This window comes from Solea solea, chromosome 14 (assembly GCF_958295425.1).
Source record: "Solea solea chromosome 14, fSolSol10.1, whole genome shotgun sequence".
NCBI classification, from domain to species: Eukaryota; Metazoa; Chordata; class Actinopteri; order Pleuronectiformes; family Soleidae; genus Solea; species Solea solea.
In genome coordinates, this window is record NC_081147.1 from 11,378,791 (window position 1) to 11,390,990 (window position 12,200).

The window sequence follows — 12,200 nt, forward strand, 5'->3', positions numbered from 1 at the left end:
TAACTGACAGCACTAATTTGGAGTTTTGGTTGTTGATAAACTAAGTATGACGTGTTGGAGAAAACCAAGACTCCTCAACCTTAGCTAATGCTACAGGGACAACTGAGTTCATTCAGTCTTTTGCAGGAATGCCCTGCTTCACACTCACACAGACACACACAGACTCACACAGACACACACAGACACACACACAGACTCACACAGACTCACACAGACTCACACAGACACACACAGACACACACAAACACACACAGACTCACACAGACACACACAGACTCACACAGACACACACACAGACACACCCATTCACAGCTGGGACAGACAACTAAGTCATGGCCGCTCATTGCCACAAAAACATCTTTACCTGTTTACCACCACTACGGGGACCTTACGTATGTAATGCTTACTTTTCCAACCATTACTTGGAATTGGGGATTGGAGGGATTGAATAGAGCCATTACTGTTGATATCAGCACTAACATTCAAATGATGTTGGAGATTAGTGGAGCTTTTCTGGAGAGACTGGGGCAGTATTATAATATTACAATCAGCCTTAGGATTCACTGCATTAAAGTAAGTGACAGTGAAAGTGGGTCAAAACACTTTTGTTTTTGTCTGTGAACATATGTTCATGTCATTATGCTCAGATGTTGAGTTTCCTTTGTCCAGTGTAGTTTAAAAATGAGTGGGTGTGTTGCTGGAGACATGTGTTCTGTTCATTAACCTGGACACTTGTGTGTGTGTGTGTGTGTATGTTCTCCTCCCCAGTGATGCCAACCTCACAGATGTCCTGTCGGACTCAGAAGAGTGTGATTTGGGCAGTCTGGAGCGTTTGGAGCGTGGCAGCACCGACACTTTGGCTAATGGCTGCCGGGCCGACTGTGAAGCCGCCAAGAGGCTGGCCAAGCGCCTCTATCACCTCGAGGGCTTCAAACGCTGTGATGTGGCCAGACACCTGGGAAAGAAGTAAGTATGCACCCACCCACACACACACACACACACACACAGAAACACAAACTTTGTGCTGATGGACCAATAACTCACTGGAAATAAGACACAGGAAAACATGTTTGAATTGTTAAATACAGTAACTTCACCACATATGAGACACAAAAACAAAGACAAAGGTATCACATGTAAACTGATGAACCCTTAGAACAGTGGTTCCCAACCCCTTTTCCTTGAAGCCCCCCCCTTGCATGTGTCCAGGACAAACCAGGCCCAAAACTGTCCCGTGCTTCCATTCAAACCTTGGTATTAGCCGCTGGGTTAGGGTTAGGGTTGTTTTCCATTACTTTGTTAGAACAAATTTACAGAGGCTATAACAATGTGCAATATATAGTGTCAAAAAACACTCAAAATCTTGAAAATCTTGAAAGTATTGAATTTGCGATTAAATTTCAAAGTTCACTTGGCTACTTTGTGACTTCTGCGCAATTATCGCTACTCCTGTTTATTTCAATTATATTATAAAGTGATATAATAGGAATCATAAGTTTCACTCAACAACACATAAGAAGAAGGAAAAAAAGGCATTTTGTGAAGCCTGAAGATGTGACCTATAAACACACAGCCCAGGATGTGCATATAAGAATTTGTGTGTTATGTAATTTACCAACGGTGCACCTGTGGCACAGATCTGCTTAAATTGTCAAGAGGAGGGTGAAAAGATTAATGCAACACATGCATGCATCCTCACTATGACTCTGATGTCTCTGATGCTCTCTTTCTCTCTTTTTTTTCTCCCTGCAGTAATGAGTTCAGCCAGTTGGTGGCCTCAGAGTACCTGAATTTCTTTGACTTCTCCGGCCTGTCGCTAGATCGAGCCCTGAGGTAATGCAGAGTCTGCACTCCCGCACACATAACACACACACATCCGTGCTCTTCACTTTCCTTCCTCACGAGGCATTAACTTTGTGCTAATCAAGCCAACTGACGGCGCTGGAGTAGATCAGCCGACATTCAAGATCAGCCTTTTTTCAAACTGCCGTCATTAGTGTAGAGTTGTCATCAGGTCTGCTCTTCACACTTGTCCCTATTACATATAAATGATTATATACTGTGTATATATATAAAATGATAAATAGGATACAACACCAGACCTTGTGCACAGAGACAAAATAAGTCACAGGCAGTACACACTCTGTTATCTTTCACAAATCCTATTTACAGCCAATAGGTTTACAGTCTTCTCTGTTTTATGCAGAGGGACATGACTGTGTTGTTGTTGTTGTTGTTTTAAGGAGCTTCTTGAAGGCCTTCCCACTAATGGGGGAGACCCAGGAGAGAGAGCGGGTGCTGGTCCACTTCTCCAGACGCTTCTGCCTCTGCAACCCCCAGACGCTCACCATCTCTGAGGGTCAGAGCCACGAGGGCGACGACAGCGATGAAGACAACGGTAACAGGACATGGAGTTTAAAAGACATCAAATGTGAAACCATAATGTGTTCCAATTTAAAATCAATATTGTCGATCTACACACTGTATTGATTCACATTAACCAAACATTACTATGCAAGCAATTAATTCAAAAGTATTAGTGACAACACGGTCTTCATCTCTGCAGTGTGTGTGTGTGTGTGTGCGTGTAGAAGCATCATAGATGGCTTTTTCATGTGGGAGTTCATTTACTGAGCGTCTGGCTCTTGGTGCTGGAGAGCCAGACTCCTGAAAAGCTTTCAACACAGAAAAGTCCCACACACAGAACAATGATATGAACTCAATGTGTTTTTCATACTCGCCTAAAAAATTCAAATGACTCAGCACATGTGCAGTGCAGGTTGCACTAGTTTAGTTTGTACCTTGTGTAAGAAGGCAACTCATCACACGACCAGGCTAATAATAGAACCTTGTTTGATCTTTTTTTTGGTGCACATTTTGCTGGCAAAACAAAAATGTATGTGTGCACCTTTTTCTTTTTTAAGAAGTGATCACTTTTTATCACATAATTGACGCTGACTCAAAAGTGGTGACTCACTCATTTGTGAAAGCAAAACTAACATGTTTGCGTCATTTAGTGAAAAGCACATATTTGCTTATTAATAAAGGAAGACACACAAACGACTTAAGAACAAAAGAAACATTTAAACGACTATCCTGTAGGAAAGGTGTGTAGGTCTACTACTTCTGCCCAGTGGTTTGACCAGCTGCTACACACACACACACACACACACACACTCCTGCATGTGCTTATTTGTTTGTGTGCGTGTGGTTGGGTCACCTTCTTTTTAATGTAAGAGCCTGTCAGTGCAGAATAACAATGAACCCATTTTGTGAAACATGTGAATGTGTAAAGTGCAAACGCTGATAAACGTCCGCTGCAGCTCCGCGGATGTGATTTGTCTCTGTAGTTACCAGAGAGGAATGCGTGACAGTGCATTTTCGTGTGAGTGTGAGAGAGTGACATTTCTCTGACCTCAGCCTTGTGTATTGTCCCACTGCAGATGGAGCCCACACGTTAACCTGTGCTCTCATGTTGCTCAACACCGATCTACACGGACATGTATGTACTCAAGTTCTTTATCTTACTGATGCAGCAGCACTTCCTGTCCTCTATTCCAACAATATATAAAGACAGTCCTTTGTCAGAAATGGCATGTCTCCATTTACATGCTCTTTTCCATATTGTCCCTGTTTTCTCCCTGTGTCTTTCCACCATTCTCTCTCTCCCTCCCTCTCTCTCTCTCTCTCTCTCTCTCTCTCTCTCTCTCTCCTTTTCCCTCTCCTCTCTGTGGCCTACTTTCTGACCTGTTTCTGTCTCTTCTCTCCTCAAATAGTCTCATCTGTTCAGTTTTAAACTGGATCACTGTGGTACAAGCAACAAAACACTTCATTATCCTGGTTCCGGCTCTTTTGCTTTTCCTTGACTCTCCTGCTCAACTCCACCTCGAGTTCTTGCTAGTAGTGATACTTGTAGAGTAATGTCCCTACTTCTAAATAATATCCTTTCTCTCTCTCCTTAATTTCCTTTTCCTCCTTTTCACATCCTTCCCCTGCTAACCAAATATGGCCCCCTGGTCTCTGTGTGCCCTCGCAGGTGGTAAGTACATATACATATACATATACATATACATATATATTACTAACACTGAACTTACTACTCTTAAGTGATGCATAGTAAAGCTTTTTTCACTCAGTTACATTGGAATATGATCAGTAGTTGATTTTGTTGTTCTGTTATTATGATATGATTGATGATATAATACAATATAAGGGCACTGGTATAACAAGCATACCATATCCTGAAGAATAACTGCGTTTGTATTTATCCAGTTGAATTGAGAAACTGCTTGTGATGATAAACTGGATATTTTCTATAAACTCAGCATAAAACCTTTTGTCAGCAAAGAAAATAACCTTTTGAATCCATCCATTGTTAGATTTGGTTGCAGAGGTGAATTCATGCAAGAAGAGGCAACAATACAGAAGCACCTCTATGCTCTCCTCTAATAATGCATCATAATTAGAGGTTAAAGCACAGGGAAAGTTGTTAAAGCTGAAACACACTAAGATCTACTGGAGGTGAAACCTCACTTAGCGTCACTGCTTGTAAAGCTCGCTCCGGCAGTATGACAGTGCCACCCAGTGGATGCTTGCAAAACTACATAAATGAGTCAAAATCATCAGCGGCTTTGTTTTGGATGCACATGCAGGCTGACAGATAAATGTTTGAACAAAGTGAAATTTAATTTTAATTCCATTGTTTGTTTTCTTCTCTTCTCCAGAACATCGGGAAGAAGATGTCTTGCCAGCAGTTTATTAGTAATCTTGACGGCCTCAACAATGGCAAAGACTATCCCAAAGACTTATTAAAGGTACAGATTTATTCCAGAGAGAAAACAGGTGGAGCAATGTCCGTTTCTTTCATCTTTATATTCTTAGAAGGAACGCTGTCTTCACATAATCAATTACTGGCCTTGTCTACACAGGTTCTGTACAACTCAATCAAGAACGAGAAGCTTGAATGGGCAGTGTGAGTATCCACAAGGAAAAGTGTGTGTTAATCGGCAAGTTTTCAGGGGTGTGTGCCCTTGAATATGTGCTGCTCAGGTTTGTCTGAATGACTGTTGGTGTGTCTGCAGTGAGGAGGAGGAGCTGAGGAAGAGCTTGTCGGAGCTGGTGGAGGAGCAGTGCGAGGGCGGGTGCAAACGTGTTGCTAGGGTAACGGACGGCAGTAACCCTTTCATCGCAATTCCCATTCTCTTAAACGCCATTACCTACAAACATGGCGTGCTGACCCGCAAGAGCCATGCTGATATGGACGGCAAACGCAGTGAGCTGAGGCGCACACACACACACACACACACACACACACACACTGTGGCTTCAGTTACAGTAAAGTTATTGTAAAAAAGTCGACAAAGTCAAAGTTTTTTTTATCTCCACTCTGTGCTCTCTCACAGCTCCGAGGGGTCGGCGTGGTTGGAAGAAGTTCTATGCAGTTCTGAAGGGGATGATCTTGTATCTCCAGAAGGTACCGCATCACGTCCTCTGCTCTGTTACCATAGAAACACACATCCACCACCGCAGCGACAGTGCTGCTTGCTGCTCAGCTGTGTGTGTGTGCCTGTGTGCGTGAGAGAGAGAAAGAGAGAGGGGGGGAATGAGGCACGGCTGCTGTAGTGTGTGTTTGTCTCCCCCTGCTAGTGGGAAGTTGTCACTGCACACATTCTAAACCATGTAACATTTTCATTACTTTTGTTAATTGATAACATTCTATTTGTATATTTGTGTCATGCTCTGATGTTGTTATATTTCAGTCACCTTGTCATGACTAAAACAAAACACCTTTCTACCGACACATGCCTACAGTTTCTCCTCTTACTTGTCACTTACCTAGGATGAGTACAAACCCGACACGGACATTTCGGAGGTGGACCTGAAGAACGCAGTGCGGATCCATCACGCTTTAGCCACCCGCGCCACCGACTACAGCAAGAGAGCCAATGTCCTGAAGCTCAAGACGTCAGACTGGAGAGTCTTTCTGCTGCATGCCTCGTGAGTAACTGGCGTCATTACACTGCAGAGCATCAAAACTGAAAATGTGCTGGAAGTAAGACAAATATGAATGAATATTAACTTTAATCACAAGCTTCTGAATTTTGGCTTCACCCACAGATCATAAAACATACTGAACAAACCCCTACTATTTTAATTATTTTTCCATAGCATGCTCTTAAATGGAAGAATCTGAACTTGTTATATACATACTGTGTTTGTGTGCATTTAACAGATAGAATCCCACTCAATAACAACATAGTAGGTCTTTTATGATGATTAGCATTGTATTTGTTGAGTTGATTGACAGGTATGCCTGTGAACGTGTACAAACTTTCCTGACCTTGTTTTATGATCTCTGAACTCTCCTGCTTCTCTGTCTCTCTCCTTTTCCTCCCTTCAGGAGTGAGGAGGAGATGATGTCTTGGATCTTCAGGATAAACCTGGTGGCAGCACTGTTCTCAGCTCCAGCCTTTCCCGCTGCCATCGGCTCCATGAAGAACTTCTGCCGGCCCATCCTTCCATCTTCATCCACCAGACTCAGCCAGGTAACCAGCAGCAGTCACACTCTGCTGGTTTATATTTGAGAAACACGTTCAATCAACTATGACATTGTATTTAAATTCTCATTGCACAGTCCTCCTACATTAAAACCTTGACGCAGGGATGGACAATTTGACATATTCTGTTTGCGTATGCTCACATCTGATGTCTGTCTGTGCTGTGATTGGTGCAGGAGCAACAGCTGCTGAGTCACGAGAGCAAGCTAAAGCAGATGAGCCTGGAGCTGGAGGAGCACCGCAAGAACCCGCCCGCAGTCGACCACAAAAGCCGCGAGTGGGAGGAGTACAGGCTCAAAGAGCACTACCTAACGTACGAGGTACAAACTCTTTTGCTTTTTTTTTTGTATATATATATATATATGTGTATATATATAGCATCTGCTGTTATGTGTTGATATACAATTTGTGCAAGTCCCATTTCCATTTCCACCTTCTAAAAGTGCAATAAAAACTTTTTGTCAAAAATAAATAAACATAAATTGACACTTGAAACACACTAAAAAAAAAAGCTTGCAAGACTCCAAAGATTAGGGAAATATTCCACATGCAGCACTGTTATAATTATAATCTTTAATTTCCAAACAGATACTTAAGTGTTATTAAATGAGTGTAAGTTAATTAAGTGTAATAAAAAGAGAAGGTGATGCGACCCAGTGGTAAACTTTCCTCTACCCCAACTTTTCTGTATGATGCAGACATCAATTTGTAAATTGGCTTCTATTTAACAAGTAGACCAACTTGTTATTTCCTTTTTATTATGAAATAAAGGTTTAAGTGAAATAAGAAAATATCAGTATGTAGGGATTTGTACATACAGTATTTTTTAAGGTTAGTATAAATTGTAAAATTCGAACATCATTTGGTTGCTGTGTCAAAATAGCATGGTCTTATGCCTTGTCTGGATTTGTAATCAGGCATAAATCAAAGCATCAAGTCACTGGTCTCCTCATTTTGACTTTTGATTCCTTTACATCCTAAAACATGTGTTTTCCTCTCCTCCCTCCGTCTCTCTGAGCAGAAGACCCGGTATGAGACGTACATCAGCCTCCTTCAGGCTAAAATCCGCGCTGAGACAGACGACCTTGAGAAGATTGAGGCAAGTGTGATGGGCAACTTGTTCATGGAGGGAGGCCTGGCCGGCCGCGAGTGCCTCCTCCGTAAGACGCAGTCCTCTCCGTCCATCAGCCAGGCTCACGGTGGGCTGAACGGGAGGCCCACTGAATGCACTACCACAGGACAGAGGAGCTAAGGGGGGGAGGAAGGAGAACCAGACGCCATGTCGCTCTGAGCCAAAGTAGCTTAATCCTCTGACTCCTCACTGGGGACTTAATCAGTGTTTTGTGTTTTGGGCTCATTTATTCCTCCTGTTGTGCTCACTGATAGAGAGCGTGCAGCAACAGGAGAGATGTCTGTGACTGTCTATAGCAGCTTATCATAGCTCCCTACATTGTTGCATGCCGGTGAACTCTTTGACGGGATGTAAACACTTCACACACCTTGGTTTGCTGTGATTTATTGCGGCATCAGTGTAGCTGGTTGTACGAACAGGATAGTAGTGTCAGTCCTGCCCCTAACCCACAGAACGGCACGGTCAAAAACCACAACTTCACCTGAATACCCTACTTCCTGCTTATATGTGATTTCCCCTTAATGACACCCAGTGGCAACAATGTGGTACTACAACAAAACAAGTTTCGCAGACACAGAAATGGCTCTAACACTGTCCTTTTCAGAATGTATCCACCCCAGTGATTAGTTAGTGTCCTTGAGCAATAGTTGAAGATGAAGAGACTCTGACAAGCCTCAGTTCTTTGAACATTTTTTTTGTTGTTATTATTATTATTATTATTATTATTGCACATTAAAATGATCATAACTGTGATCTCAACCTTCATCAGTATTATTTTGAAAACGTTTTAGCTGAAACTCGATTTTGGTGATGAGCAGTGTAATGAGCAGTCTTTGGGTGTTTTATTAGTTACAGGCCAGAAAGAGAACAAAGAGACATGGACTGCTTTGCCTGTGTCCTCTCTGTCCTGTCTTTGTCAGACAGGGACTGGGATGGACATGGTGGAGATGGTACTACTGTAGCATTTTGGCCTTTTTTTTTTTTTCCCCCATTCATGTTTATACACTCATGTACACTTACAGGCTCGTGTGTATGGACCTACATGTGGCTGGAGTCTGGTGTGTATGAACATAAAAACATGTCTATCCCGGATTAACGTAAACTCTCTCTGAAGGATCACGTCTCTGCCGTGTACAGCATATTTATTTATTTATTTAACTGTCCTTTATTCACCCCTGGGAGGTTTTACACAGAGTGGACATGCTCTGTTTCTTTCAGCAGATTCCCGCATGACAGCCATTCACGTACACACATTATATTCCCGAGCATAAAGGAGCTTAGCTGCCAAGTGGAGAAAATTGTTGCAAATGTTGACCTAAGCTTCTCCACCAGAGAAACTGGACGGTGAGTGCCTTACTCAAGGGCACCTCGACACGTGCTGTTGAGGGTTTGAAAGTCTCACTTTTCACACGTCTGCTTCGGTGAATTTTGAGCCGCCGCTACTCCAAATACTGACACAGCAAAAAAAGAAAATATATAACAGTATGTGTCTGAATGGAAGCACTGTGCCATTTCTTTCCACAAACTACTCTTCTTACCGCGTCCTGACAGGGTGCACCACTACGTAACATGTGGTTGGGTATGCGGTATATGAAGAGAGTAGTGAAGGACAGAAGAGGAAAGTGTGGGTGGATGGAAGGTCTACAGTCTGACTGTGTGTGTGTGTGTGTGTGAGAGATTGAGCGAATGCGTTAGTGCTTGCTTTTTAAAGTGGTTCAAGTTGACATGTTGAAGGTGTATGCAGCAGGGAGATAAATATTGCAGGGTCATGTCTGTATGAAGAATTGTTCTGCTTAATAAGACTGCCATCAAAGCCAGACGTGCATCTTTCAAAAGCGTCCTCCGTACAAAGGCAGCCATCATCCTGGTGAGAAAAGCTGTACGTTCACATCTTATGTCAGAAAAATCTTAACAAACTCACCATTGCTCTTAATTTGTAACACGTTCCATGGACCTATTGTTAATTGTTTTGCATTATATCGAGTATTTATGTGTGTATTTCCTTCACTGCAGTCATTCCCATCAGATGGAGATGTTTTGAGAAAGCAGGTCCTGGTCTATCTAAGGCAGAGACAGGCTGATTGGAGGGTGAAGCAGCAGGACTGCTCGGGATTAGAGAACTGAAGTCAAGAAACTTGTCAGGGAGAGAGGAACAGCAGCAAAACAACTCCACATGGGTGAGAAGGAGGAGGCAGAGAGCCTTGTTTTCTAAGAAGAGGCTGGTTAGGTTTTCTGAGTAAGACCATCCCTGCCAGCAAAGAACAGGCAGCACACATTTGTCCAGGCAGAGGAAGACAATATGTTAAAGCCTGTTTCTCAATGAAGGAGGACTTGTTTTAATATTCTGAGGTTGGCAACACCTTAATTGATCCGTATCCACCCAAACCCACACACACACACTTTCTGCATAACTTGTTTGTGACACAACTGTAGATGAGTGAGTTCAGTGCCCCCTCACACAGCCTCAATGTGGCACAGACGCATGTTGACATGACCAGAGCTGTGCAGCAACAGTAGGAATAATTGTATCTTTGGCTTTGGACACAGTGCTTCTGCTGCTTTTGTGTATCACATTAATAGTGACTGATGGGATCTGAGATTCTTTAGAGACTTGGCTGGAAACCTGGAATCACAGCTGGAATCCTGGAACTGGATCCTTGTACAGACCTAATGCTGAAACAGAGCTGAGTTTTGAGTGAAAAAGTACTCTTTTTATAACGCTGTATTGATAAGTGAAAACTGCTTTCTTACAGGGAGACTTATAGACCCGTATAGTCACTTTGCCTGTCGTGCTAACCATTGTTTCCCCAATGTTCTAGGGTAGGCCTGTGCTGTAATATAGGATTGTAGGATTGTGACAAAAAACATTTGTTGATTGTTATGTTTTATTTAAAAAAAAAAAAAGAAGACAACTTCGGCACTTTGATGTCAGCAGTGGATCTTTTTGTTTGTTTCATTTGTATATCTGAACTGTTTTTGACAGGATGCTCATACTATGTAAAGGACATATTTACTGAATATTTAGTCTGTGCTTCATAAAGTAAGCTTTTATACACTTGATTGTGGTTGTGGTTTATTGAAATTTGTAGCTGTAGTGTTGAAATAGGTTTGCTCATCTGGCAGCTATTTACACCGCTGATATTGTGTAATATGTTGAGACATTTAGCTCCATTGACTTGGCAATGGGTAAATACACACTTTTGAAAGATGATCACTCAACAGCTATTGTAGGTTAGTCCATTGGTCAAAACATCTGTGAATGACCACAGAGAATAAGACACATTTGTAGGAGCATACTGCACATCACTGTAATACGATGTAACTCTGTGGCAGACTGTAACCAAAGTCAGAACACAACACTGTCCCATTTTCTTTGAATGCGTCAAATCCAACACATCACCTTCTCCACCACTTAAATCCTCCCCTCGGGTGTCTTCAGCATTTCTCCTGCATCAGCAGACAAGTTTAGCTACAGAATCTGAAGAAACACTGATTGCAAGTTCATGATACTAAATACTGATCCATCACAGTGTCACAATGGAGAATATTATTTGTGAAACAAAAATGGGGGACCAACATAGACAACTGTCTGCCTTTAACTGAATGCTCTCTCTTTTTATAGATTAATTTTTTTTATCATAATCCTAAATGTGTACATGTATTGTTACTACTACTCATTCATATTGTCCTTTAACACTCTTCTTCCTGAAAAATCACTAACTTGTTACAAGCTGTTGTCCGCAATGACATCACTCAACTTGGATGTACATACTGTATATATTATTGTGATTTATAATAGAAGAGGTGGTTTGTATGTTACAGAAAATGTGGAATTAACACAAAAACAAAATACAGCACTTCTACATTAAGCAACACCTTCAAAAATCGGCTAGTGTTACTTTAAGAGTGTTGCATTTTGGGTTGTTTGTAGCAATACTGTTGCTAGGCTAGCCCGTTTTTCCACACTCATTGTGGGACCTGCTGAAATGTTTTAACCCTATGTGCACAGAAAGTTCTATATCATTTACAAAGTTGTTTTTTGGGGCTCTTGTCCTAAGAAAAAAAAACATTTCTCCAAAATACTTAATGACTACAAAACCACGTCCAAGTCTTAAGTGAAACTAGACGTTTTAACATAAAGCAAAAAAAACAAACACATGTGCTGGATGTCAGTCAGAAGATAATGGCTCCAAGACAACTGCTGTGTGTGAATGAAGAAACCCCACATAAAGGTAAGATTAATACTTTATCATCTTACGTTAAAAAACAATATGTTTGTAGTTTTGACTAAAGAACCAGTTTGTACAAGCAGGAGGTAAACTAATACTTCTTTACGACGCTGAAGTTAGCCTCAACTAATTAGTACTCAATGATTATGGGAAGTCAAATTTTTAATATGCTGGCCTATGTGGATGATGATGAAGAATTAAAAGGTTTTTCATTGGAGTATATAGGAGATGGCCCTGTTCTGTTGTTGTGACTGTGAAGACCTGAACCTAAAGCATAATGAA

General features: G+C 41.7%; 1 protein-coding gene across 3 annotated transcripts in view; it reads left to right on the plus strand.

Annotated features, from left to right (window-relative positions):
* psd2 (pleckstrin and Sec7 domain containing 2) overlaps positions 1–10,744 on the plus strand; it is a 42,915-nt gene extending 32,171 nt beyond the window's left edge. Inside the window, exons 4-16 of one of the 3 annotated variants that reach the window (XM_058649114.1) lie at positions 769–966; positions 1,753–1,833; positions 2,244–2,398; positions 3,444–3,504; positions 4,724–4,814; positions 4,929–4,972; positions 5,082–5,272; positions 5,403–5,473; positions 5,840–5,997; positions 6,401–6,545; positions 6,734–6,877; positions 7,579–7,656; positions 9,703–10,744. In XM_058649114.1, the coding sequence (XP_058505097.1) occupies positions 769–966; positions 1,753–1,833; positions 2,244–2,398; positions 3,444–3,504; positions 4,724–4,814; positions 4,929–4,972; positions 5,082–5,272; positions 5,403–5,473; positions 5,840–5,997; positions 6,401–6,545; positions 6,734–6,877; positions 7,579–7,656; positions 9,703–9,813 (1,528 nt within the window). In that variant the 3' untranslated portion in view covers positions 9,814–10,744. Of the gene's footprint in view, positions 1–768; positions 967–1,752; positions 1,834–2,243; positions 2,399–3,443; positions 3,505–4,723; positions 4,815–4,928; positions 4,973–5,081; positions 5,273–5,402; positions 5,474–5,839; positions 5,998–6,400; positions 6,546–6,733; positions 6,878–7,578 lie in introns of all 3 variants that reach the window. The other 2 variants (XM_058649112.1, XM_058649113.1) reach the window with 2 other exon arrangements.
* The last annotated feature ends 1,456 nt before the right edge of the window (positions 10,745–12,200 follow it).